The sequence below is a fragment of the Aethalodelphis obliquidens genome, unplaced genomic scaffold (assembly GCF_003676395.1).
Source record: "Aethalodelphis obliquidens isolate GAN/ISIS:26980383/991018 unplaced genomic scaffold, ASM367639v1 scaffold39, whole genome shotgun sequence".
NCBI classification, from domain to species: Eukaryota; Metazoa; Chordata; class Mammalia; order Artiodactyla; family Delphinidae; genus Aethalodelphis; species Aethalodelphis obliquidens.
In genome coordinates this window covers 3,525,133-3,552,735 of record NW_020837983.1, presented here as the reverse complement: position 1 = coordinate 3,552,735, position 27,603 = coordinate 3,525,133, and the positions used below count along the sequence as shown (strand labels likewise).

The window sequence follows — 27,603 nt, the reverse complement described above, 5'->3', positions numbered from 1 at the left end:
ATAATTATTCCCCCTTTTCTATTAAATCTTGGCCTTTATAAAGTACTATTATTTTTCTTCAGAAAATCTTTTTTTGTCTTAAATTAATGTTGGTAATGACCTTTCTTTTGTTTAGTATTCTGATTGACATTTTTGTTCCTACCCTTTTACTTTCATCTAGACTTTAATGTTATATTTTATGATTTTGATACAGCCTAAGAATCTTTGTTTTGGGGCAAGCAAATTTAATCGTATATTATTTACTGTGAAAAAAATCTAAATATATTTCCACAATTTTATTTTGTATTTTTTATCTGTGGTAGTTTTTCCTTGCTAATCTCTACCCTAACCTTCTTTCCAAAAAAAATTGGATTGTCTTTTTTTCTTTTTTCCTTCAAATTTTAGTTTTACTTTTCATTTCTTTCTCTATTTTCTTTTTTGTTTTTTTGTTTGTTTTATTTTTTCTTCCATCAGATGTTATCTGGTATATTTGACCTAGTGAAAACTGAAGTGTATCAATACTTTTATTTATCCTAAACAATATAAAGATTTTTAACTCTTTATATCTGATTACTTTTCCCTGTTGTTCTTGTTGTTGTGTGTATTACTTTCTCTCTTGTTTTCAACAGGATAATAATTATTATTTTTAACTTTTTAATCACCAATAATTACTTAGATCTAACTTTATGTTTGCTCTCTTTACTAACCACTACCTCTTATATTTTACATCTTCCTCCTGGTGAAGTTTCCTTGTTCCTTTTGCCTGAATGCAAATATCTATTAGGGAAAAATTCCTCTGTCTCTGCTTAAAAGACAATATTGTTGTTACATTGTACTCACACTTGAATTATTGTTTCAGGTGTTTCTGATGAGAACTCATCCATTAGTCTAATTGTCATTTCTTTTTGGTGTATTTTTTTTCCTGTCATTAAGAATTTTTTAACATATTTTTCAACTTTAATTTAATGCAAATATTTATTTTTATTGGTAAAAAGAAAAAAAGGGGGTGGGCTTCAGAATTGCTGTGATTCTTCATCCTGTGGATTCTCGTCTTTCTTTAGTTTCAGAAGGACTTCAATCTCTGATTTTTTTTGATAATGACTATCCTCTCTAATCTCTCCTTCTGGAATTCCTATTATATATAAGTTCAGTCTTCACATTATAGCATCCATATCTCTTAAAATCACTTTTATATTTCATATCTCTGTCCTACTCTGGGTTACTTCTCAGATCTACCTTCCCTTTGACTAGCATTCACAAATTCTTTTTCCCTCTCTCATTTATTTATTACTATGTTTATCTTGCACCCATAGATGTATCATTTCAGTGACCTTTTTTTTGTCCTGGGTAAAAAGTCTATTTAATCATTTAAAAACTCATTCTGTTTTTATTCTGTTCCTTAATTTTTTCCTCTTTAATTATTTTAAATAGCAATTTTATATATTCTTTCAGGTTTTTTAAATTATTCCTTCTTCTTATGGTACCAACTTCCCCATTTGTTGTATTGGCTTATTTATTCTAGGTCATGCTGTTTTCTTCTTTTTCTTTCTTTTTTTTTGATCTCTCTGTGCTTTATGGTTCTGAGTTTGTGTGTATGTATTCAGCTTCAACAGAGGTTTGTTTTTGTTTCTGTTTTCTCCCTCTGTGAGAGTCCCAGCAGTCTGAATTATGAAATATTCTTATGGAACAGTGTTCTATTTATTTATTGACAATGGGGATTTTATAGATTTTGGACTATTATTTTGGACTTATTTCTTGGCCTAGGATTCCCACAATTTGGACCTCATACCTTGTTCTGGGTCTAACGGTATTAAGATTTGTATTTCCCACAGGAGACACATCTCTCTTCCACACCCAGAGCTTAGAGGAAGCAGAAAGATCCCTTGCTATTTCTCCTAACAAGCACAGAATTATTTTTTGTATGTTTTGGTCAGTGCTTTGAGAACCTCAACTTTATCCATATATCTCACAGTGGCACTATACAGACCTGGGCCTTTAAAATCTAATATCCAAGCCTCTTGACATCTAATACAGGCACTAATATGACCACCCCGACTTCTGCAACCAGGGCCACTAGGACATCAGCTGGAACTAGCTGTCTTGTTTTGAGTTTTTTCCTTGTTTCTGGCATTTGAACATTTTCTCTATTTCCTTTATTTTATTATAAATATATGTATGTATGTGTGTATGTAAATATGTGTACATCTAATATTAAGAGCTTTATAGAATGTTTGTCTGTTTGTTTGTTTGTTTTTTCCTACTGTTTCTATGTACTTATATCAGAGAAGGGTCCATCTCAGCCCACTCTACCATGTTTTCAGAACTGGAAGTCCTTTTAACATTTAACTTTGCTGATTGCACATACCACTTCCTTTCTACCTTGTTTAAGTATTTATATTTTTATTTGTACCTACTAGGACTTAAACATTTTTGCAGGCAGAAGCTCTATCTAATTTTTGCATCCTTAATGATCATCCCTCATGATAGAAGGTACTTAATAATTATTTGTTAAAATAATCAATAAAACAATCTCCCTAATTCTTAGGTAATTAAAATTCTATATGCCCTTTGTTTAACCTACTGTTTATATTATTTATTGTTTTGTAATCTCTCTTGAAATAATAAGCAGTATCTTTAACTAACTTGAAAACTTATTGATATATGCTGTTATGTAATTTTTCTGGAGTTTGTTTCTTATCTTCTGTGTGATACTTTTTGTTGTTTTCCTTTAATTTTATCTCTGTATCCCCAAGGCCACTTTACACATAGCAGCTACTTAAAAAAATATTTGTTGATTTTTTTGGGGGTGGGGGAAGTGGTGGTTAAATACAAACTAAAGATTGAGATACTTTATAATACCTTTTACTTAACTACATTTCCCTCTGTTGGGGAGGAAGAAACTTTCCTGTATCTTTCTAGGTTCTTCTGGCTGGTCTAAGAATTAAATTGATATGAGACAAATTAATAGGAGAAAAATCAAACAAAATTTTAAATAACATGTATACATAAGAGAGACCCAGGAAAAACTGATTAACTCACCAAAATGGCTGAAACCCTCACCTTAAATACCATCTTCAGCTAAAAATAAAGGAGGACTTGGGGGTAGTAGTTTGGAATTTTAAAGGAAAAGAAGGTAATTCACATGCAGATGGAAGCAAACTTTTGGTAAGCAAATGTTTGCTGGGCCCTGCAGAGATAATTAAACACAGAGTTCACTGTGATCTGTAGGCACTGATGAGTTTCACCCACCACACCCAGCCCCTATTCTTGCAGATATCTCTGGTGATAGCTCTATTTTTAGAACAAGCTACCTAAATTTTTTAAACAGGAGAAGGTCAAAGTTTCTTCCTGAGTCTTTTTGGGCCTTGATTGTTTTAAGCTCAAAATAATCTGTATGCCAAAGAGACATTTTGGGGTGGCAAATTTTGCTCCCCTACATGTATAAGTTGCTCTCCATATATTAAATTGTTGCTTGGTTAACATTTTTAATGTATTTTTCTGGGAAGTTAATTTATATCTCATAAGCAACTTGTTGCATTATCTTTGTAGAAACCCAAAGTAAAGTACTTGTTTCTTAGTACTTAATGACTTAATGTGCTGTTAAATGGTGATGTGTCCTTTACAATGTATGATTAATGTTAAGTTGTTCTGTGCAAGCACTGAAAAATTATCATTGTTTGAGTTGCCTCTATGACATGATTTTAAAAGTTTGTATGAGATTTTTGTTTCTTAGGATTAATTTACCAGCTTCCTCTCTATAGCCCAGATATCCCTCAATAATTTTAAGAAAAATACTATTTTCAAATTTACTTTTATAGATACCTCCTTTTTCTAGGTAAATATATGGCATCATTTTGTATGACTAAGTAAGTATAAAAGTGTACAATGCTGATGAGAGTCCATTAGATCTGTATTTTTTATTGTGTTCCTGGTTTTGTAATAATTTTCTTTTTATCAACTTGATGGATTAAAATTTTAATTATATTTTGCCTGTGACCACGCAATTTGTGATTTTATTCATCTTGCAGCTATCAAAATGCAGACTTTTTGTTTACTGGCATAGCTACTGGAGCTTGCTATAGAGTTCCATAAGAAAGACTATTGAACCTTGCTTTTGCAAAGCGTTTTCTATAGTTATTTGTAGTTTGTAATATAGTAACTAAAAATTGTGTTCATATAGTAGTTGGAAAATTACTTTATATGCCAAATAGTATTGTTCTTTTACATGTAATTATAGTAATATGAGAAAAGTAAGATTTCAAATAGCATTTTGCTTTTTAAGGAATGGAGGAGGGATTTGAAGCAGTTGAGAAATTATTCTAAAGACGTTGTAGGAAATATAAAAGTCTTTATTGTTGATTAGCAAATTTTATTATTTGTCAGTATTTTTGGCATGTTGTAAATAACTCATCTTCCAATAATTCAGTTGAGTAATTAAATTTAGATTGCAAATTTTTCTTTTCAAATATTTTGACTCTTATCTCTTCACTTTTCTATTGTATTTTAATTGGTGTGGTCTATATAAATGGACAATAAATTATATATCTTTGTTATAGAGATCAGACAGTGAATAGAACTTGGTATTCATCCCAGACAGAATTATGATTGAATGTGTTTGCAAGATTAAAGTACTGAATTTACTTTTTTCTAATTAAAGGCAATTAAAGATTTCCAGACACAAATAAAAGACAATGAATTGAGGAATAAGTGTAGGAGCAAGTCCATTTGCAGGTGAAAAGATGTGCCTTTGAAGCAGAACCAGCTGTATTTTCATTGAAAGAATAACAGTTGAGGAAGCTTTTCTGCATGTGCTTGCTTGATAGCATAATGTACTCATAAGCAGCTTATGCAGTATTCAGAAAATAACAGTGCATTAATTTTTAAAGCAGCAAAAGCAGAGGAAGAGCAGTACTGCCACATGATGATAATGAGTGTGGCTACTGTAAAGTCTACTGTTCTAAGAAAGAAAAAAAAAAGTGAGCTTCTGAAAAATGAACATTTATAAAACAATAACCAGATATTCACATGATAATGAGCTTAGGCCACAATATCAACAAAAGGCAAAGATGCAGTCTTGTTTCTGGGCAAAGCTAAGGAATTAAAAAGCCAAAAGCCAAAAGCAGTTAAGTAATCTATTCTTTTATTAAACTAAGGAAACTGTCAGTAAAACTGTGGCACAGTTAACACAGACTATTACTTTAAATATAAAATAATTCTTGGCATAAATGTAGGTTTTTATGTCGAATTAAATAGAGCATATAAATTACTCTATTCTTTCCTAAATTAATGTAATATGAGGAATGGAAAATGATAATATTGAGGTAACAAAATATGATCTTTATTAAACATATGTTCTTATATCTACCCATGATTCTTTATAGAAACAGTGCCAATGCTAAAGTTAAATATATTTTAATTATACTGAATAAGAAAGGAATTTTTAACATATATAACATGTACTGATTAGAAATTATAAATGAAAATGGCCTTTTAAAGTATTCTGTTTAAAAAAGCAGACACTACACAGATTGTTTGCAAAGTATATATAAATAAAAATTATGAGAATGTAGGTATTATCTTTGCTATCAAAAAATTCAGGCATAATTCAAAAATTCTTTTGCATCAATGTTTTCTTTTTAGTTATTACTTTGCTCTTAGTTGATATTTATAATCCCTGTTTAAGACTTGAAACAGGAAATTCTGGTGATTATGTACAATGAGTTGTCAAGTATATGTTTTCAATTTATATTTAACAGGAGAAATCAGAGACAGACTAGTTTGTTTTGTTAAAGTTGCTTGAATTGGGAACTAAGCACATATTATTAGGTGAATCTTAGTTCTCTGTCATTAGAAGTAACTTGAGAGATCATCTTCTGGGGCATAAGGATGATTAAAATGATCCCAAAGAAAAGTATACATTCCACTTTGCTCTTAGTTTTATAAAGTGTGAGCCAGGGCTGGAAATAGCTGTGAATCCAGAGTGAAACAAGAAATAAACTCTTATTCTTCTCTTATCTCCTGGAATCAAGAAGTAATCAATTAACCTCTCTCTCTCATTTTCATGTTATTTCAAGTTGGCTTTCTGTCCTTTATCATGAAAACAATTCTGAAGAGTATCTAAGAAGATCCTCAACAACTACACATATATTTTCCAACCAAGCCAGGGACTGTTACTCTCCAAGTCTAGGATCTTAATTAATATTTAGTCTTTTTATTCTTTCTTCTTTTTTCTATTGTGATCCAGCCTAAAAGATGAGAAAGAAATATTTAAATTTTTATAATGTTCTTTAAAGGAGAAATTGGTTGTGTAGAGAGGATGGGCAGTACACTCTAGGACAAAACGAAGAACTATAGGTTCAGGTTATCATGGTCAGTATTCTAGCTGGTCATAGTAGTTATAATTTATGACCTTCATTCTCCAATATTCATTCCAGATCTTATCTCTAGCAAGAATCTTAGTTTGATGAACCCTTTGCCATTAGTGGGTAACACAAATCTTCGTTCTGAAGTTTCTAAGTGATTCTTCTTGTTATAAAGTCACACAGTTGACCAACTTTTTAAATAGATATATGTGTTTATTTATTTTTAACATTTTTATTCGAGTCTAATTACTTTGCAATGGTGTGTTAGTTTCTACTTTACAACAAAGTGAATCATTTATACACATACATATATCCCCATATCTCTTCCCTCTTGCATCTCCCTCCCTCCCAAACTCCCTGTTCCACCCTTCTAGCTGGTCACAAAGCAACGAGCTGATCTCCCTGTGCTATGTGGCTGCTTCCCACTACCTATCTATCTTACATCTGGTAGTGTATATATGTCCATATATACACTACCACTCTCTCACTTTGTCCCAGCTTACCCTTCCCCATCCCCGTGCCCTCAAGTCTAGTAGGTCTGCATCTATATACCCGTCTTGCCCCTAGGTTCTTCATGACCTTTTTTTTTTTTTTTAGATTCCATATATATGTGTTAGCATACAGTTTTCCTCTTTCTGACTTACTTCACTCTGTATGACAGGCTCAAGGTCCATCCATCTCACTACAAATAACTCAATTTCATTTATTTTTATGGCTAGTAATATACCATTGTATATATGTGCCACATCTTTTTTATCCATTCATCTGTTGACGGACACTTAGGTTGCTTCCGTGTCCTGGTTATTGTAAATAGAGCTGCAATGAACACTGTGATACATGACTCTTTTTGAATTATGGTTTTCTCAAGGTATATGCCCAGTAGTGGGATTGCTGGGTCCTATGGTAGTTCTATTTTTAGTATTTTATGGAACCTCCATACTGTTCTCAATAGTAACTGTATCAATTTACATTCCCACCAACAGTGTATGAGGGTTCCCTTTTCTCCCCAACCTCTCCAACATTTATTGTTTGTAGATTTTTTGATGATGGCCATTCTGACTGGTGTGAGATGATATCTCATTGTAGTTTTGATTTGCATTTCTCTAATGATTAATGATGTTGAACATTCTTTCATGTGTTTGTTGGCAATCTGTATATCTTCTTTGGAGAAATGTCTATTTAGGTCTTCTGCCCATTTTTGGATTGGGTTGTTTGTTTTTTTGATATTGAGCTGCATGAGTTGCTTGTATACTTTGGAGATAAATCCTTTGTCAGTTGCTTCATTTGCAAATATTTTCTTACATTCTGAGGGTTGTCTTTTCGGCTTATGGTTTCCATTTCTGTGCAAAAGCTTTTAAGTTTCATTCGGTCCCATTTGTTTGTTTTTATTTTCATTTCTCTAGGAGGTGGAACTCTCTCATAGAGTGTTCTGCCTAGGTTTTCCTCTAAGAGTTTGATAGTGTCTGGCCTTACATTTAGGTCTTTAATCCATTTTGAGATTATTTTTGTGTGTGGTGTTAGATAGTGTTCTAATTTCATTCTTTTACATGTAGCTGTCCGGTTTTCCCAGAACCACTTATTGAAGAGGCTGCTTTTCTCCATTGCATATTCTTGCCTCCTTTATCAAAGATAAGGTGAACATATGCATATGCGTTTATCTCTGGGTTTTCTATCCTGCTCCATTGATCTATATTTCTGTTTTGGTGCCAGTACCACACTGTCTTGATTACTGTAGCTTTGTAATATAGTCTGAAGTCTGGGAGCCTAATTCCTCCAGCTCTGTTTTTCTTTCTCAAGATTGCTTTGGCTATTCAGGGTCTTTTGTGTTTCCATACAAATTGTGAATTTTTTTTTCTAGTTCTGTGAAAAATGCCAGTGGTAGTTTGATAGGGATTGCATTGAATCTATAGACTGCTTTGGGTAGTATAGTAATTTTCACAGTGTTGATTCTTCCAGTCTAAGGACATGGTATATCTCTCCATCTATATGTATCAACTTTAATTTCTTTCATCAGTGTCTTATAGTTTGCTGCATACAGGTCTTTTGTCTCCTTAGGTTGGTTAATTCCTAGGTATTTTATTCTTTGTGTTGCAATGGTAAATGGGAGTGTTTTCTTAATTTCACTTTCAGATTTTTCATCATTAGTGTAGAGGAATGCAAGAGATTTCTCTGAATTAATTTTGTATCCTGCTACCTTACCAAATTCATTGATGAGCTCTAGTAGTTTTCTGGTAGCATCTTTAGGATTCTCTATTTAGGGTATCATGTCATCTGCAAACTGTGACAGCTTTACTTCTTTTCCGATTTGGATTCCTTTTATTTCTTTTTCTTCTCTGATTGCTGTGGCTAAGACTTCCAAAACTATGTTAAATAATAGTGGTGAGAGTGGGCAACCTTGTCTTGTTCCTGATCTTAGTGGAAATAGTTTGTTTTTCACCATTGAGGACAATGTTGGCTGTGGGTTTGTCATATATGGCCTTTATTATGTTGAGGTAAGTTCCCTCTATGCCTACTTTCTGGAGGGTTTTTATCATAAATGGGAGTTGAATTTTGTTGAAAACTTACTCTGCATCTATTGAGATGATCATATGTTTTTTCTCCTTCAATTTGTTAATATGGTATATCACATTCATTGATTTGCATATATTGAAGAATTGTTGCATCCCGGGATAAACCCCTCTTGATTATGGTGTATGATCCTTTTAATGTGCTGTTGGAATCTGTTTGGTAGTATTCTGTTGAGGATTTTTGCATTTATGTTCATCAGTGATATTGGCCTATAGTTTTCTTTCTTTGTGACATCTTTTTCTGGTTTTGGTATCAGAGTGACAGTGGCCATGTAGTATGATTTTGGGAGTGTTCCTCCCTCTGCTATATTTTGGAAGAGTTTGAGAAGGATAGGTGTTAGCTCTTCTCTAAATGTTTGATAGAATTCACCTGTGAAGCCATCTGGTCCTGGGCTTTTGTTTGTTGGAAGATTTTTAGTCACATTTTCAATTTCAGTGCTTGTGATTGGTCTGTTGATATTTTCTATTTCTTCCTAGTTCCATCTCAGAAGCTTGTGCTTTTCTAAGAATTTGTCCATTTCTTCCAGGTTGCCCATTTTATTGGCCTATACTTGCTTGTAGTAATCTCTCATGATCCTTTGTATTTCTGCAGTGACAGTTGTTACTTCCCCTTTTTCATTTCTAATAATATTGATTTGAGTCTTCTTCCTCTTTTGGATTGATCCCTTGATCGTTATGTAGTGTCCTTCTTTATCTCTTGTAATAGTCTTTATTTTTATTTTATTTTATTTATTATTTATTTATTTTTTTTTGCGGTACGCGGGCCTCTCACTGCTATGGCCGCTCCCATTGCAGAGAACAGGCTCTGGACGTGCAGGCTCAGCATCCATGGCTCACGGGCCCAGCCACTCCGCAGTATGTGGGATCTTCCCGGACCGGGGCACGAACCCGTGTCCCCTGCATCAGCAGGTGGACGCTGAACCACTGCACCACCAGGGAAGCCCAATTTTAAAGTCTATTTTGTCTCATATGGGAATTGCTACTCCAGCTTTCTTTTAATTTCCATTTGCACTGAGTATCTTTTTGCATCCCCTCACTTTCAGTCCGTATGTGTCCCTAGGTCTGAAGTGGGTCTCTTGTAGACAACATATATATGGGTCTTGTTTTTGTATCCATTCAGCCAGTCTATGTCTTTTGGTTGGAGCATTTAATCCATTTACATTTAAGGTAATTATTGATCTGTATGTTGTTTCGGGTTTGTTATTGCAGGTCTTTTCCTTCTCTTGTGTTTCCTGCCTATTGAAGTTCATTTAGCATTTGTTGTAATGCTGGTTTGGTTGTGCTGAATTCTCTTAGCTTTTGCTTGTCTGTATAGTTTTTAATTTCTCCATCAAATCTGAATGAGATCCTTGCTGGATAGAGTAATCTTGGTTGTAGGTTTTTCCCTCTCATCACTTTAAATATGTCCTGCCACCCACTTCTGGCTTGCAGAGTTTCTGCTGAAAGATCAGCTGTTAAACTTATGGGGATTCTTTTGTATGTTATTTGTTGCTTTTCCCTTGCTGCTTTTAATATTTTTTCTTTGTATTTAATTTTTGATAGTTTGATTAATATGTGTCTTGTCATGTTTCTCCTTGGATTTAACCTGTATTGGACTCTCTGTGCTTCCTGGACTTGATTAACTATTTCCTGACCCACATTAGGAAAGTTTTCAACTATAATCTCTTCAAATATTTCTCAGTCCCTTTCTTTTTCTCTTCTCCTTCTGGGACCCCTAATTCGAATGTTGGTGCATTTAATATTGTCCCAGAGTTCTCTGAGACTATCCTCAATTCTTTTCCTTCTTTTTTCTTTATTCTGCTCTGCGTAGTTATTTCCACTATTTTATCTTTCAGGTCACTTATCCATTCTTCTGCCTCAGTTATTCTGCTATTTATCCCTTCCAGAGAATTTTTAATTTCATTTATTGTGTTGTTAATGAATGTTTGTTTGCTGTTTAGTTCTTCTAAGTCCTTGTTAAACGTTTTGTATATTTTCTCCATTCTACTTACAAGATTTTGGATCATCTTTGCTATCATTATTCTGAATTCTTTTTCAGGTAGACTGCCTATTTCCTCTTCATTTGTTAGGCCTGATGGGTTTTTACCTTGCTCCTTCATCTGCTGTGTGTTTCTTTGTCTTCTCATTTTGCTTAACCTACTGTGTTTGGGGTCTCCTTTTCACAGGCTGCAGGTTTCGTAGTTCCCGTTGTTTTTGGTGTCTGCCCCCAGTGGCTAGGATTGGTTCAGTGGGTTGTGTAGGCTTCCTGGTGGAGGGGACTAGTGCCTGTGTTCTGGTGGATGAGGCTGGATCTTGTCTTTCTGGTGGGCAGGTCCATGTCTGGTGGTGTGTTTTGGCCTGTCTGTGACCTTATTATGATTTTAGGCAGCCTTTCTGCTAGTAGGTTGGTTTGTGTTCCTGTCTTACTAGTTGTTTGGCATAGGGTGTCCAGCACTGTAGGTTGCTGTTCGTAGAGTGGAGCTGGGTCTTGGCGTTGAGATGGAGATCTCTGGGAGATTTTCGCCATTTGATATTACGTGGAGCTGGGAGGTCTCTGGTGGACCAATGTCCTGAACTTGGCTCTCCCACCTCAGAGGCACAGCCCTGACACCTGGCTGGATCACCAAGAGCCTGTCCTCCACATGGCTCAGAATAAAAGGGAGAAAAAAAGAAAGAAAGAAAGAAAAAGATAAAATAAAATAAATAAAATAATATAAGATAGAATAAATAAAAATGTTATTAAAATAAAAACAAAAATTAATTATTAAATTTTTTTAAGTAATTAGAAAGAAAGAACAACCAAACCAAAAAACAAATCCACCAATGATAACAAGCACTGAAAACTACACCAAAAACAGAAACAAACAAACAAAAATAAACAGACAGAATCCAGGACAAATGGGAAAAGCAAAGCTATACAGAGAAAATCAAACACAGAAGCATATGCCTACATACTCACAAAAAGAGAAAACGGGAAAAAAAAAAAAAAAATATATATATATATATATATATATATCGTTGCTCCCAAAGTCCACCTTCTCAATTTGGGATGATTCGTTGTGTATTCAGGTATTCCTCAGATGCAGGGCACATCAAGTTGGGTGTGGTGATTTAATCCACTGCTTGGATTTAATGAGGCTGCTGGGAGAGCTTTCCCTTTCTCTTCTTTATTTGCACAGCTCCTTGGATTCAGCTTGGATTTGGCCCTGCCTCTGTGTGTAGGTCACCTGAGGGCGTCTGTTCTTCACTCAGACAGGACGAGGTTAAAGGAGCAGCTGCTTCGGCGGCTCAGGCTCACTGAGGCCGGTGGTGGGGGGGAGGCAGTGGTATGGAGTTCGGGGTGAGTCTGCGGTGGCAGAGGCCAGCATGGCGTTGCACCAGCCTGAGGCATGCTGTGTGTTCTCCTGGGTAAGTTGTTCTTGGATCACGGGACCCTGGCAGTGGCAGGCTGCACAGGCTCCCGGTAGGGGCGGTGTGGATAGTGACCTGTGCTCGCACACAGGCTTCTTGGTGGTGGCAGCAGCAGCTTTAGCGTCTCATGTCCATCTCTGGGGTCCGCGTTGATAGCCGTGGCCCACACCCGTCTCTGGAGTTCTTTTAAGCAGTGCTCTTAATCCCCTCTACTTGTGCACCAGGAAACAAAGAGGCAAGAAAAAGTCTCTTGCCTCTTCAGCCATTCCAGACGTTTTCCTGGACTCCCTCCCAGCTAGCCGTAGCACACTAGCCCCCTTCAAGCTGTGTTCATGCAGCCAACCCCAGTCCTCTCCCTGGGATCCAACCAAAGCCGGAGCCTCAGCTCCCTGCCCCCACCTGTCCCGGCAAGTGAGCAGACAAGCCTCTCGGGCTGGTGAGTGCTGGTCTGCACTGATCCTCTGTGCGGGAATCTCTCTGCTTTGCCCTCCGCACCCCTGTTGCTGTGCTCTCCTCCTCGGCTCCAAAGCTTCCCCCCTCCGCCACCTGCAGTCTCCGCCCGCGAAGGGGCTTCCTAGTGTGTGGAAACCTTTCCTCCTTCACAGCTCCCTCCCACTGGTGCAGGTCCCTTCCCTATTCTTTTGTCTCTGTGTTTTCTTTTTTCTTTTGCCCTACTCAGGTACATGGGGAGTTTCTTGCCTTTTGGGAAGTCTGAGGTCTTCTGCCAGCATTCAGTAGGTGTTCTGTAGGAGTTGTTCCACATGTAGATGTATTTCTGATGTAGTTGGGGGGAGGAAGGTGATCTCCATGTCTTATTCTTCCGCCATCTTCCAAATGGGGCTTCTTCTAGATGTATATTTACATACCACACAGTTGACCCTTGGTATCCATGGGAGATTGGTTCCAGGACCCCCATGGATACCAAAATCCTGATTCTCAAGTCCCTTATATAAGTAAAATGGTGAAATACAGTTGACACTTGAACAACATGAGTTTGAACTGCTCGGGCCCACTTATACACACACTTTTTTTTCCCAATAAATATATACTAGAGTCCTACAAGATCCTGGGTTAGCTGAATCCATGGATGTGGAACTGGAGATACAGCAGGCTGACTATAAAGTTGTACTAGAGTTTTGACTGTGCAGAGGGTCAGTGCCCCAACCCCTGCATTTTTCAAGGGTCAACTGTATTTGTGTATAACCTACACACATCTTCCTGTATACTTTAAATCATTTCTAGATTACAGTTGACTGTATATAAATTTCATTAAATTCTACCATTGGTCATGGTAGTACATGGGATTAACCAAGGAGTTCCTTCACATCTTTCCATATTCCTTTTGGCCCTCACTGTGTATTAACAAACCATTTTCTCCTTGATAGCCAACATCAATTATCCCAGCCAACACTGTGTGTCCCCATTTTACTGTTTACTCGTAGGCATGAATAATCCAAACTGCCTGGGTAGCAGACTCAGCTTCCAATTCAGGAAAACTAATATTGTGTATTTTTTTTAGGTTACCTCTCTTTCTAGGTAAAGTACACAACAAAATGTGCTACTTAAACTTTGGGCACTGGGAGGATTTCCCTTATAAATTGTGTTTTAGGACCACCTCCAAAGATAGCAGTGTACTTCCAGCTTGTGCAGCATATTATAATGAACCATCCACATACATTATTTTTTAACTACTAAAACAGTACACAATATTTTATGATTTGTTGAATTAGATAACCCCCAATTCATGACTGCTAGCTCAGGCCAGATGGTCCCTGAGTCTCATGACCAGGTAGTCAGTCTTCATCAGAGCTTGGTAGCAATCCAGGAGTTGTTTCTTAGCAGCTGTTACCTGTTGAAGGAAGTATGGTGTCGTTCCAAAACCCTAGAGACTGCCACTTATTTTTAATTGGGACCTGCTAAAGACTTGTTTCTATGTCTCAGTTAGCTTAAAGCACTGCAGGCTCCATTGACTATGCCATGTCATAAGTTCTAAGAAGTAGAAGAGCTTGTACACCAATCTACTGGAGAACCTTTTATTGTACCATGTCTTAGCAGCTTTTCAGGTTCTTTACATATATAAAATATGCATGTAGATTAAAAAAATTAACAACATGAGCAACCATGTATCCATCATCTAGATTAAATATTAGACATATACCAGTAGCTTAGATTGCCTCTTTATGCACCTTCCCAATTGCTACACCCTCTATGCCTCTATACGTGTGAGAGATAACCACTATCTTGATTTTGTATTAATTCTGTTTTATGAATTTTCTACCTAGATATGTGTTAAGCAATATATTTTTTAGTTTATGAATTTTATATGAATGAAATCATGCTGTATATGTTGTTATGTATCTTGCTCTTATTGAACATATTAAGTTTTATTCTTATTGATGAATGTTGATATAGTTCATTCATTTTCTATGCATTATAGCATTCCATTATATGACTATATCAATATTTTTCTATCCTACTCATTTTGACAATTGCATGATTCTCAGTTTTTTTCCTATGAATGCTATTATGACGATTCTATAAATATTTTCAGACATGTCTGTTCCATGTGCAAGAGTTTTTCTCTACAATATATACCCAGTAGAAAAATGTTGGATTATAGGTATGGATATGTGACATTATCAAGTAATGCCAGTTTCTTAAGAAGTTGTACCTATGTTCCCTTCTTAATGGTAGATAGAGCACAAAGCGCAGCAAGTTGACCTTTTCTTCTTGGAGATAATCTTGACATGCTCTAAATCAGTGGACTTCCATGAATCAGATTTAGTTGATAAGTCTCCGTATTTTTGACAGAATGTTCTTTCTTCTCCCAGATATAGACATAGATAGATATAGATAGCTATAGATATAGATATAGATATAGATATAGATATGAATGAGGCATCTCAGGCAGTTTTCATATCTTCTCCAGGGCTTATGTCTTATTGTCCTTGTGATATATTGCAGGTTGGTGAGGCAGTTGGTCTATTGGAATCAGATTATAGCATTAGATAGAGAGTTGATATAGTTTAAAAGCAGGTTTGTAAGTATACTGCTGTTCCTTCCAGTAAAGGCAGATAGTCTCTTGTGGTATCTGTGATCAGAATTTAGAAAAATGCATTGGCTAGATTAATTAGCTAGTTGTGACCATGTGCAAAGAACATTTATATTCTGCTATGGTAAGTACAGTAAAAAAATTCTACATTAAGTTTATATTTAATTGTACTCAGTCTCCAAGACCAACTAGCCACAGTGAGGAAATAAATAGATCTGCGAAAATAATCAGTGTAACTGCATATTTTGGGTTTTTTTTTTCTTTAGAGTAATCTTTTATTTATTTATTTTTGGCTGTGTTAGGTCTTCGTTTCTGTGCGAGGGTTTCTCTAGTTGCGGCAAGTGGGGGCCACTCTTCATCGCGGTGCACGGGCCTCTTCACTATCGTGGCCTCTCTTGTTGTGGAGCACAGGCTCCAGACGCACAGGCTCAGTAGTTGTGGCTCACGGACCTAGTTGCTCCGCAGCATGTGGGATCTTCCCAGACCAGGGCTCGAACCCGTGTCCCCTGCATTAGCAGGCAGATTTTCAACCACTGCACCACCAGGGAAGCCCACATATTTTGTTTTTGATGATATACTCAGTTTCTGAAACTTCTCCAGGAATATGCATTCCCTTTGATTTACCATTTTAGTAAGCAAGGGGATTAATATTTCTACTTCACTCTTACTTTCAAAAGTTCTTACATCACATATCAGGGAACAAAGCTGAAGATCCTGCCTATTTCCAAGGTTATCATTTGAACCTATATACTCAGATATTGACAGTTGGTTCTGGACCACTGAGCCTGACATCAGAAATTGAACTTTTTACTTTTATTACCTATTAAGCTCTCTTTCTGACTTGGGAGACTTCAGTGACATTTTGGCCCCCTCCAGAAGTTAGTGTTTTCTGAATCTTTATACTTAATATGTTCCCAGTATTTGGAATTGCTTCCACCAGTTATCCACATGACTTCCTCCCTGACGTCATTCAAGTACCTGGTTAAGTGACATCAAATGATAATGTCAAGTGATGTTACCAAGAAGGCCTTCCCTAACCACTCTATCTGAAACAATACATCTCCCTCCTTTGTTTTCTGCTGCTTGCCAAATGTATTCTTCTATTTAGTGCTTTTCATTACCTAGCAAATTGAACCATTATTTTTGTTTGCTTATTATCCATCTTTTTGCAAGGTTCAAGATAATAGGCATTTGGTCTGTTTTGCCAAACTATTTTATTTTCAGTACCTTGAACACTGTTTCTATATAGTGTAAGTGCTCAATAATTTTTAATGAATGAATGAAAGCACTGCTTAAGAAAATAAGATATAAGAATTCTTATGACCATAAGTGAACATTTTCAGTTATGCTTAGGTACAAGGTTAACTAAGAAAAATTATAATTGGTGATATGTCCTGATGTTATACTATTTACAATACTATTCTCAGAGATTCTAGCAACTCTATCTGCTAACCATAAAAAATAATGTCTCATGCAATTAAGAGCTTGGATACAGGTGAAAATAATAATAATAATAGTAGTAATAATATATCTATATATAGATATATAAACACATAGGTATAACTTTTCTGTTTCCTTATGGATAACAATATTTTGTTACTTGCTAGCCAAAGTAACCTTATGTCAGAGATTTTACAATGTACTCAATAGCTATGTGTATATACTCATAGAGGTTTGATAATCAGTTGCTAATATTTGTTCAAAGAGCAATTTTATAGTACAGATTTCCTGTGTGAAAATGCAAGCTTTAATGTTTTTTATTTTGAAATGCCCAGTTTTCAGCATTAAGTCCAGATTAATTTTGAAAAAAAATTACTAAATTCTATTTTAGAATAAATAGCAAAGTTCATACATTCTAAGTATATTTTTCCCTTATATAAGTTATGGTAAGTCCAGGCATTAACACGAAAGTTAATATGTTTTATTGTTCCAAGTGCATTACTTAGCTGTATCACTAGCATATTTGGGGACGGCCTTTTATATTTCTTCCCAAAATGATCTTGGATTTTACATGCAAAGGGAGAAGCTTTATAATGAGATATTGACAGAAACACACACTCTCTATTAAGAATCTCAGATTGTATTGAAGGAATTTTAAGTTTCAATGTCATGATTTCAGAGAAATTTTCTATTTGTATTGGCAATATTAATAATGCAGTCATCTAAATATATATTTATTGTTAAGTCTTATACATAATGGATAATAGAATCTATATTCTTACTAAGCCATAAAAATAGTTTTCCATATCATGGAATTTTTACTAGAATAATAATTTTGCAACTTTATTTTAAGCGTACAAAAGGTGGCATTTCATTATTATAAATATGTCTCATAAGTTTAAGATATAATATGTCATTATTTTAGAGAAAATCAAACGGAATGTTATGGCTGTTTTGATGAAAGTAATTGAGATTGAGGATTAAGAGTAACATTTGTGGGCTTCCCTGGTGGCGCAGTGGTTGAGAGTCCGCCTGTCGATGCAGGGGACACGGGTTCGTGCTCCGGTCCAGGAAGATGCCACATGCCGTGGAATGGCTGGGCCCATGAGCCATGGCCACTGAGCCTGTGCGTCTGGATCCTGTGCTCCACAGCGGGAGAGGCCACAACAGTGAGAGGCCCGCGTACCACAAAAAAAAAAAAAAAAAAAGAGTGACATTTGTCATCATTTATCAACCTGAACTTTGTTTTGTTCCTGTACTTTGTTTTGGTTTTACAGTATCAAGAGAATTCTATTAATACAAATAAATAGTTACAATATTAATGTAACTTTTTAATAGTACAGATCTAGCAATTTAAGCATACTCTTCAACTAAACTGAACACAAAACTCTAGAGAAGAGTAGTTAGAAATTTTATTCCAGAACTAAAACACAGGTATTATCTAAGGACAACCTGCAGTTTTTATCATGAATATAAAGTTTCAGTAACCAAAGTATAATAGTCCTTCTAACTATGCATGTGCCTCTCACTTTTTATTGCAAAACAGTTAAGCTATAATAAGAACATGCATCAAATAGGAACACCGGTGTCTTGTCTAGCATTTTTAAGGAAAATGCATCTGTGCTACAATAGTATATTCACTTGTATAATTCTTTGTCTGTGGACATTTAAAGTCCTGAATTATTAAAAGTCAACTGTATAGAAACAACTTTCCTAACCTATGACACATGTCCAAGAAGATCAAATATAAGTACAGCAAAGTCAAAAGAGATAAACAACAACTAGTTAAACTAGCACTGCAAAGCAATGTACTGCTTGTTTCCATTATATTAGAATGTGAAATGTATTGGATTGTGCATGTTAAATTTTTTTTAAATGTAGAATATCTTTAAAAATAGGAAATTGGGGCTTCCCTGGTGGTGCAGTGGTTGAGAATCCACCTGCCGATGCAGGGGACACGGATTAGTGCCCCGGTCCGGGAAGATCCCACATGCTGTGGAGCGGCTGGGCCCATGAGCCATGGCCGCTGAGCCTGCGCATCCAGAGCCTGTGCTCAGCAATGGGAGAGGCCACAGCAGTGAGAGGCCCGTGTACCACAAAAAAAAAAAAAAAAAAAAGGAAATTGAATAAAATATGATTTGAATTAGACTCTTAAAAGTTAAATGTATATTTTGTAATCTCTTGGGAAACTATTGAAACATTATTCTAAGAGATATATCAAAATACAATAAATGGTTTAAACAAAATATTAAAAAATGTTCAAATAACTTAAAAAGGCATGAAAAGTGAAACAGAAACAAATCAAAGGAAACAAAAAGAAAACAAAGATAAAATGGTAGACCTAAATAAAAATACATTAATAGTTTCATTAAATGTATATGTTTAAACATACCAATAAAAGGACAGAGGATTTTCAGGTTGAAATTTTATAAACTGATGTAAATATAGGCTGTAGATAAGAAATTCACTTCAAATATAATGAGATTAAAGGTAAAAGGATGGAAGAGAAGCACTTCTTGAATGGAAAGTAAGGACCTCAAAAGTCTGCTCTTCTATAAAAGCAAGAACAATGACAAAAAATTGTCAAAATCAAATTTTTCAGAAATCTACAAATTTTCAAAAAATTTAAAACAGTGCAAAGAGTGTTTATTTGAGAAAAACAGCTAACTCTGAGTAAGAACATCAAGCTTTGTTTTGTTCAACTTGCCTTAATCCAATCTTCCCCTCCTCAGCTTTGCAACAATAGTAGTCATGAAAAACAGCAGCCTGCAGTCACTGGAGAGGTCAAATGTGTTTGGAGCTACCCCAAATCCCATCCTCTGAGAACTATCACTATTTGACATGTCTGGGAGCTTACTGAAAATCCCCATTCTCAGAAGTTGTCTTTATTTGACCTGACTTAGAGCTCATTCTGTGTGAAGAGTCCTTTCCTGATGGCATTTGGCAGAAACAATCAGTGGCAAGCATTTAACATCACGACTACCTGAGGCAGCATTACTAGTTGGGGCTAGCATAAGGCTGACCTAAAATTGTTTTTAAAACTGGGCAATGAGATGTTCATAGTGTCTTTTTAAATCCCTGACATAGATTCTTGGGAATCTAGAAAGTCATGAACCTGTGCAGGACTATGCCATGTCCAGTAAAGACCTGGAAAGGCCATAAGGTCTCACTCTTTGCTGACCTTGAGGAAGCTGGCAGGAAGTGAAGGCTAATGCAGAACTATAAAGTCCTGTCAAAGTATGGAACACCTGTTCAACAAACCTGGAAGATATATTGGTAAAAGACAGTTAAGAAAATACCTGTCCAGTTATTAGATGAACATTAAGCTAAGTGACTCCATATAACAAAGAATACAGACTCTATAGAATTAGACCATAAAAGTCACTAAACAAACAAACAGTAACACCAACAAAAGAAGAACAAAGAGCAGCAACAACAAATCCTAGGGGAGATCTGTTTGGCCGAGTTGCCACATTACATTATTTAACTGTTGCTACATAACATTTTGTAGAAAACTGTTCTCTACAAAAATTATGAAACACACAAAAAAATCAGCAAATTATGGTCCATACACAGAAAAAGAATAGAAAGCATCTCTAGACAAGTTCAGACCTTGGACTTACTAGACAAAGACTTTAAATCAGCCATTTAAAATATGTTCAAAATATAAAGAAAACCATGTCTAAAGAATTAAAGTATGAGAATGATGTACCAACAAATAGAAAATATTATTATATAAATGTAAATTATGTATATAAAAAATAGAAATTCTGGACTTGAAAAAAATATAATAACCAATATAAAAATTTCACTAGAGGGGCTTCGCAGTAGATTTGAACTTATAGGAGAAACAGGGAACATGAAGAGAGGTTAATTGAGATTATCCAGTCTGAGGAACATGAATAAAAAATAATGAATGAGATATGACAAAAAATGAACAGAGCCATAGGTACCTATAGGACTCTATCTAGCATACCAGCCTATGCATAATAATAGTTCCAGAATGAGAAGAGGAAGAGAGAGCGTCAAAAAGAATATTCAAAAGACAAAAACCTTCTTGAAATGTGATGAAAAACTTTAATTTGTATATCCAAGAACCTCACAAAATTTTGAGAAGGATAAACTCAGAGATCCACACCTGGCCACATCATAGTCAAACTGCTGAAAGTCAAACATAAAGAGTAAATCTTGAAAGCAGAAAGTAATAAGTAATTCATTATATATGATGTGATGAAAGCAAAAGAGTGTCAACCAAAAATTCTACATCTAGCACAACTGTCCTTCAAAAAAGTGAGAAATCAAGATGTTCTTGGATAAACAAAACCAGAAAATTTGTCAGTAGTACACCTGCCCTATAAGAAACACTAAAAGTCCTCCAGGCTAAAATGAAAGTGCATAAGGCAGTTACTAGAATCCACAAACAGAAAAAATAAGTTAACACCAGTAAAAGTAACTGCATAGGTAAATATATCTACAAGTGTTTTTGTGTATAACTTTCTTCTTCTCCTTGCTGACTTATGAAATGATGATAAAGCAGTACTTAGATGGAGATTTATACTTGTTAATGACTATATTAATAAAGAAGAAAGGTTTCAAATCAATAACTTAAATTTCTATCTAAAAAATTAGAAAAAAATGTGCAAACTAAACTCAAAGCTATCTGAGGGAAGGAAATAAGAAAGATTAGAATGAAAATAAACAAAATACAAAACAGAAAAATGGTAGAAAAAAATCGACAAAACCCAAAATTTGTTATTTAGAAAGATCAATGAAATTGAAAAAACCTGTAGTTAAGACTAAGGAAAAAAAAAGAACAAATTACTAATACCAGTAACAAAACAGTGTAACTACTATCAACCTTACACATATAACATGGATTATAAGAGAATACTATGAACAATTAATTGTACACTAAAAAATTAGATAACCTAGATACAATAATACCAAGTGCTAGTGATGATGCAAAGCTATCAGAACTCTTATTCATTGCTGGTGAGAATGCAAACACTCTGAAAAATGGTTTGACAATTTCTTACAAAGTTAAATATATACTTACCATAAGACTCAGCAATCTTACCCTAGATAAATGAAAACTTATGTTCACATAAAAACCTGCATACCTGTGTTTATAGTAGCTCTTGTCATACTTGCCAAACACTGGACATAACCCAAATGTACTTCAATGAGTGAATGGATAAACAAGTTCTGGTACGTTCCTATAATGGAATACTAACCAGCAATAGAGAAGAATAAAATGCTGATACATACAACTTGGGTGAAATTTAAAGGCCTTAAGCTGAATAAAAGAAGCCCTTGTCACATTTTTGCTGCATTATTGAAAAGACAAAGCTATAGAAATGGACAATATATCAGTGGTTGCCAGGCATTATGGTAGGAAGGAGGGTGAGTTTAGAAAGTTAGTGCCAGGGAGTTTTTTGAAATAATATAACTTTTCTATATCCTGATTATAGTAGTAATTACATGATCTATACATAAGCATTAAAATTCATAGAACTGTATACCAAAAGGAAAAAAAATGTTATATTCACTGTATGATAAGTAAAAAATAAAATATAATGAAATAATATAATAGGATCATATTGGAGGGAGGAAGCATAAATCAGTCCATCAGAAAGTGTGGAGATGGGGGAGAAAGCTTTTGTTACTTAAACTATGTCATAGGAAATTAAAATACAGAACTGTGATGAATGGTGTAATTGAGAAGAGAGAAACGAGATGATTGAGGTCCCATATTGGCTTTTTAGGCTCGAATTTCTCTCATATAAAATGTAATGAGCAATTGCTAAATTGCCACTTTTGTTATCGTATTATTGATATAACCAAAATCAGATCCAATTGTATTTAAAAAGCTGTCTGCATATGAAATCTAGATTACATAAATGTGTTTTTTCCTGGGTGTAAGTACTCAGAAGGCAGGAGCTTCTTATTTTATATTTTTTTTTACAATCATGTGCGCATAGGTATTTTTCATGAAGCCATAAAAAATTAAAATGTTAAATATCTTTTTGGGTATAATGGAGAGATCTGGTTTTAGTTATAAAGAACTTAACAAATGCCCCTGTAAACGTTTTCACTTAGTAGACTGAAACCACGTTTTGCAATATATACTTTTGGATATCACAGTCAGCAAGGAGAATGCTACATTAATGACAGATGCACTTTTTGGAGAAGTATGAGGTGTGTAATAATTTTTAAAACTGTCTTTTTATTATAAATACTGCTTCAAATGTTCATATCAACTTTAATATAAATTTAGAAGTATTATTCTTTAAGAGATTATAGGACTTGAATTGAAATAGAACACATTATTTAACCAATGGCAAGTGAAGTAGAATGATAAAATCTCACTTTAACATTGACTCTTTTAAGCATATTTGAATCTGCTTTATGACAGACACATCATCCAGAATATTGCATATGTCTACAAAAAGCAGATTGGTTAAGATAATCTCTTTTTTTGTTTATTTTGTCCCTGTTGCACCCAGAGTTTATTATAGGGCATATATAACATAAGAAATGACTTCTTGGCTTCAAATCTATAATATTGAAATTTCTTTTTAGGTTCTCATTAGAAACTTGCTTTGTAACCCTGAGTGGAGACATTTGATGTGTCACCAGTTTCATTGCTCTGAACTGTTTATATCTCAGCAGGAATAATGACATGAATAGTTTGACTGTTGACATGTGAAATCAGAGTGAACACTTGTCAAGATTTTTTCAGCAAAATTAAATGTTGCTAATTTAAAATGGGTCAGAGTAATATTTTTCTGTATTTGTTCATTCCATAATTTAAATTTAGATCATTTGATATACATTTTTACAATTGGCTCATTTCTGGATCATTAAACCCCATCATCAAATAATATTTATTAAGGTGCTGCATGCTCATAGATCCAGAATGACTGCTATACCATTGCAGTTAAGGAAATAGCATACACACTTCTTAAAAAAAAAAGCTCTTCAGCCAAATAAATACTTTTATGTGTCTAATGAACACAGATATAGCATTTCTTCATCCTCCCATTCATTTGTCTCACTTCTCCCTGGCATTTCTAACTCTAAAAATCTATATAGAATTTTAAAGGTACTTTTGAATCATTAGCAAACACATTAAAAAATATATTGCACATTAAATTTTGATGGTATACTTTAGATAAACTGCTTTCAGATTTACTTCAGTGTGAGGAAGATGTGGAAATTAAAGTTAGCAGTTGTATTATTTTGATAGACTACAGGGGTAAGTTTTGGAAAGTAATTGATCTTTGAAAGGAAAGGGAATAAAATGGAAACAACAAGGCCAAATAGAAGAATATAAAATAGTTGAAGAGATTATATGGTCAAATGTTAACTCCCACTCAGAATGACATATGATTATATTTGAGACTAATTGGACCCAATTCTTAGCTAACAGGTTGGTTAACAAAAAGAGTATATTATTCTAGTCAATGCTTTTGTTGTTGTTATTGTTAAATCTGTTTTCCTCACAGGGTGTGTAATAGCTCTTTTGTTACCCATTAGTGGGGTCACCAGGTGGTATACACACACACAAAAAAGCAAATTTGGTGACACTAACTCAGTTTTGTTCATTTTTGGTTGTTAAATGTGGTAAAGAACATTGAAACTAATGTCTAAATATAGCTATCCTTCATCATTTATCTAGCCATATTTATTCTGTCCTCCACAGAGAGCAAACAAAAGTTAAATACTTTTTTCTAAAGAATTCAGCAACTGAAAGTTATTTACAGATCAGTCTTTAGTTTCTTACTTTGAAGATACTTCTCAGATTGATTATTGAATACTTAATATATCGATAATAAAATAAATTTCTAATGAACTGTTATTCTTCAATTATGAAGACAGAGTTAATCTTATCTGTTTAAAGGGATCTTATGTAATTTCATTTATTTCCACATTTGTCTCCAAATGCTTCTAAGGTTTACTCTCTTTGCTTTAAACATCTTATTCTCTAAAAGAATTTTTTATCTTTGTTGATATTCACCTCACACCAAATGAAAGATGTCTGTCAAATCTTCTTCCTGAAAAAGTAAGAGAGAAGGAAAAATTGACCTTAGGGTGACCAGTTTATGGTTTCCATAACTGGGAATTACTTTGCAACTTTGTCTCCCAGTTTTACTCTATTTAAAGGTTCTTTGACATTTCAGATGGCCGTTAAACTTAAATTATAGCTCATTGTCTGAAATTATCTCTTTCTAGGTAAACAGGATTATAAAAAAACCAAACCTATTTTACGAGCAACCAAATTAAAAGCAGAAGCAAAGAAAACAGCAATAGGCATAAAGGTACCTGTATTTGATAACTTTAAAATGTGATATATTGCATGCCATCTCATTTTCTAAAACTGGATTGCATAAATGTTGAATTCTAAATGTTTTATGACATTTCAAAATCTAAGTCAAATGCCAGGATTAAAGGCTTTTAAAGAGAATTTACTTAATGAGAAACATCCTTCCCATTCTAAGATTTTATTAGGTCTTAGAATAAGACCTAATGTCACTTAAGAGAGACAGTTACACTTAAAGTTGCAATTTACTTTTTCTCTAGCTACTGTATTTATTGTTCAAACACTTCAGCGATATACGTGGCCTGGATCAAAAACTTTTCTCACTTGCAATAAGTTTCATTTTATGGTTGTTTAACTTTTAATTATAATTGTATATACTTAGATCATTAATATATGTAATTTTACACGTGTATTATTTTTGTTGTCAGTACTCCCTATGATGAAATTCTAATGATGTTTCCAAACTTGTTCTTTTAGAAAACCAGTGTTTTAACTGCTTAAGAGGGATAAAAGCAACTGAGAATGATGTTAGCAGATGCTAATCCAATGTGCTAGCACAATGAAGTTCAACAAAATTACATTTACATTATTACCCATGTCAACTCTGCCAAGTGTTTAGAGTAAAATTAAACTATAAATAGAAAAATTAATTTGACAGCTCTACTGTCAAATGTGCAAAAGTAAAGTGACTAGTACCTATATTTTATTTAAATATTAAAATGTTAAAAGGAGATTTTGGGTTTTATCTGGCAGATGAAAAATCAATTTTTCTAAGTTATAGCTTATAGCAAATGCCAAGGTATTACTACCAAGCTGTAACAGCTGTTGAACTGCCAGATGATATATTTGGTTGTCTTCCAGAATTTGCTATTATGATCACGAAACACTGCCTTCTTTTTACTCCTGATACTGATTTTGATCAAGCATTGCTGTGTGCTGCGGTATGTTTTCACAGCACAATCTCCTCAGTTAGTGCTGTGTGTCAGTTTTTAACGGAAGAAAAAGAAAAAAAAAAAATGAATTGCCTTTTTGTTTGAAAGAGAGATGATTAATCTTTTGAAGTTTTCTTCTAATTTCATGTGAAATTTCATTCATCTTTAAAATTATTTCCATGACACAAACTTTCTAAAACCAGTGGTTAGTTTCTTATTTTGCAGTTAGTTACCTGATGATTGTCTCTTGTAATGAGAGCACTGTCTGTCATTTTCCAGGAAAGCAATATGTCACTTATTTTTATCTTTCACAATACAGGGCTTTGTTTTTGTCTTGTTAGAAGAATATTGGGGTAGCACAATCCACTTGTGGCACAGTATAATGAGCAGCTGCAAATTAGAATTTGAAAAATAGTGCAGCCATGCATTTATTGATGTATACCACTTTCCTGTATATATCCTCTATTTCATTTGCTCTTATCATTTTGCTATGGTTTTAACTTGAGGAAATAACCATATTCCTAGTATAAGTCTACCTTATAGTGCAATCTAATGTCTTTTTAAAAACAATATAGAATTTGTTTATCTTTTATGAGAAAAAAATTGTTCTTAGGTTTCATTGATGATTTAAAGTATGTACAGAAAAGTTTCTGACATCAAAAACAGCTCCTTTTTAATAAACTAGCATATCATTTTGATTTGTAAACCTGTGAAAAACAAAAACCTTATCTTTAAACACTGTTTACTTTGCTTGAAAATTTATGTAATGAACCCATTAAAATAATAGGAAACTTTTTAGAATCAGAACCATGGAGGTGTTTTACATTTCAAATCTGGCATACTAATTAGTTTGCCCTGTCAAACTTTGATTGCCTTGTCATTTTAGCATAGTATTTTAAATAACGAAATTTCTTTCAGCAATTGCCATTTAATGCTATTTAATTTCCCCAGTGAGTGATTTTATCCATGTTGATAATGTCAGAGAAGCAACTAAGGATTAATGAACATCAAACATGTTTGACTCTTATCTAGTTAATACAGGATGGCCATAATGTTATAATATTTTATCACTTTACTACTTACTTTTTAGAATGAATCATTGCTATGCTTTTAAAATAATTTAAATCTACAGAAAATATGAACAGCTGCAAGGAATAGGAAAATAACAGCAATGATAAAACTGAACACGAAAGAGGCCTAGAATCACATGACTCCTCTTACTGTTACAATGATCTAGCTGAGTCTAAACTGGCACATTTGTAAAATGGATTTTATGCCATTTACCTCACAGTATAGTCAGAAGAGTTAAATAATACACTTAACATAAATATTTCTTTGAATTAGCTATTACTGGTTTGCATAAATAAGACTGTCCTTGGATGTTTGTCATTGGCCTAAAGATCCCCTACTCAACTAAGTCTGCTTTGTGTTACTATACTACATATTACAAAATGTTTTCAGTTTTGCTGTGAAGATAGTATTATGGATATTATTGCTGTAAAGTTTTCAAAACATTACATAATTTTAATATACCTTGTACATAAATTATATAAATCTG

The 27,603-nt window shown here is 34.2% G+C and overlaps 1 protein-coding gene across 4 annotated transcripts in view; it reads left to right on the top strand.

The window, feature by feature from the left end:
- Window positions 1-27,603, top strand: part of TRIQK (triple QxxK/R motif containing) — a 98,988-nt gene that overhangs the window by 60,144 nt on the left and 11,241 nt on the right. For all 4 annotated transcript variants that reach the window (XM_027131388.1, XM_027131390.1, XM_027131387.1 and 1 more), the window contains one exon: window positions 25,026-25,111. In XM_027131388.1, the coding sequence (XP_026987189.1) occupies window positions 25,026-25,111 (86 nt within the window). The remainder of the gene's footprint in view (window positions 1-25,025; window positions 25,112-27,603) is intronic.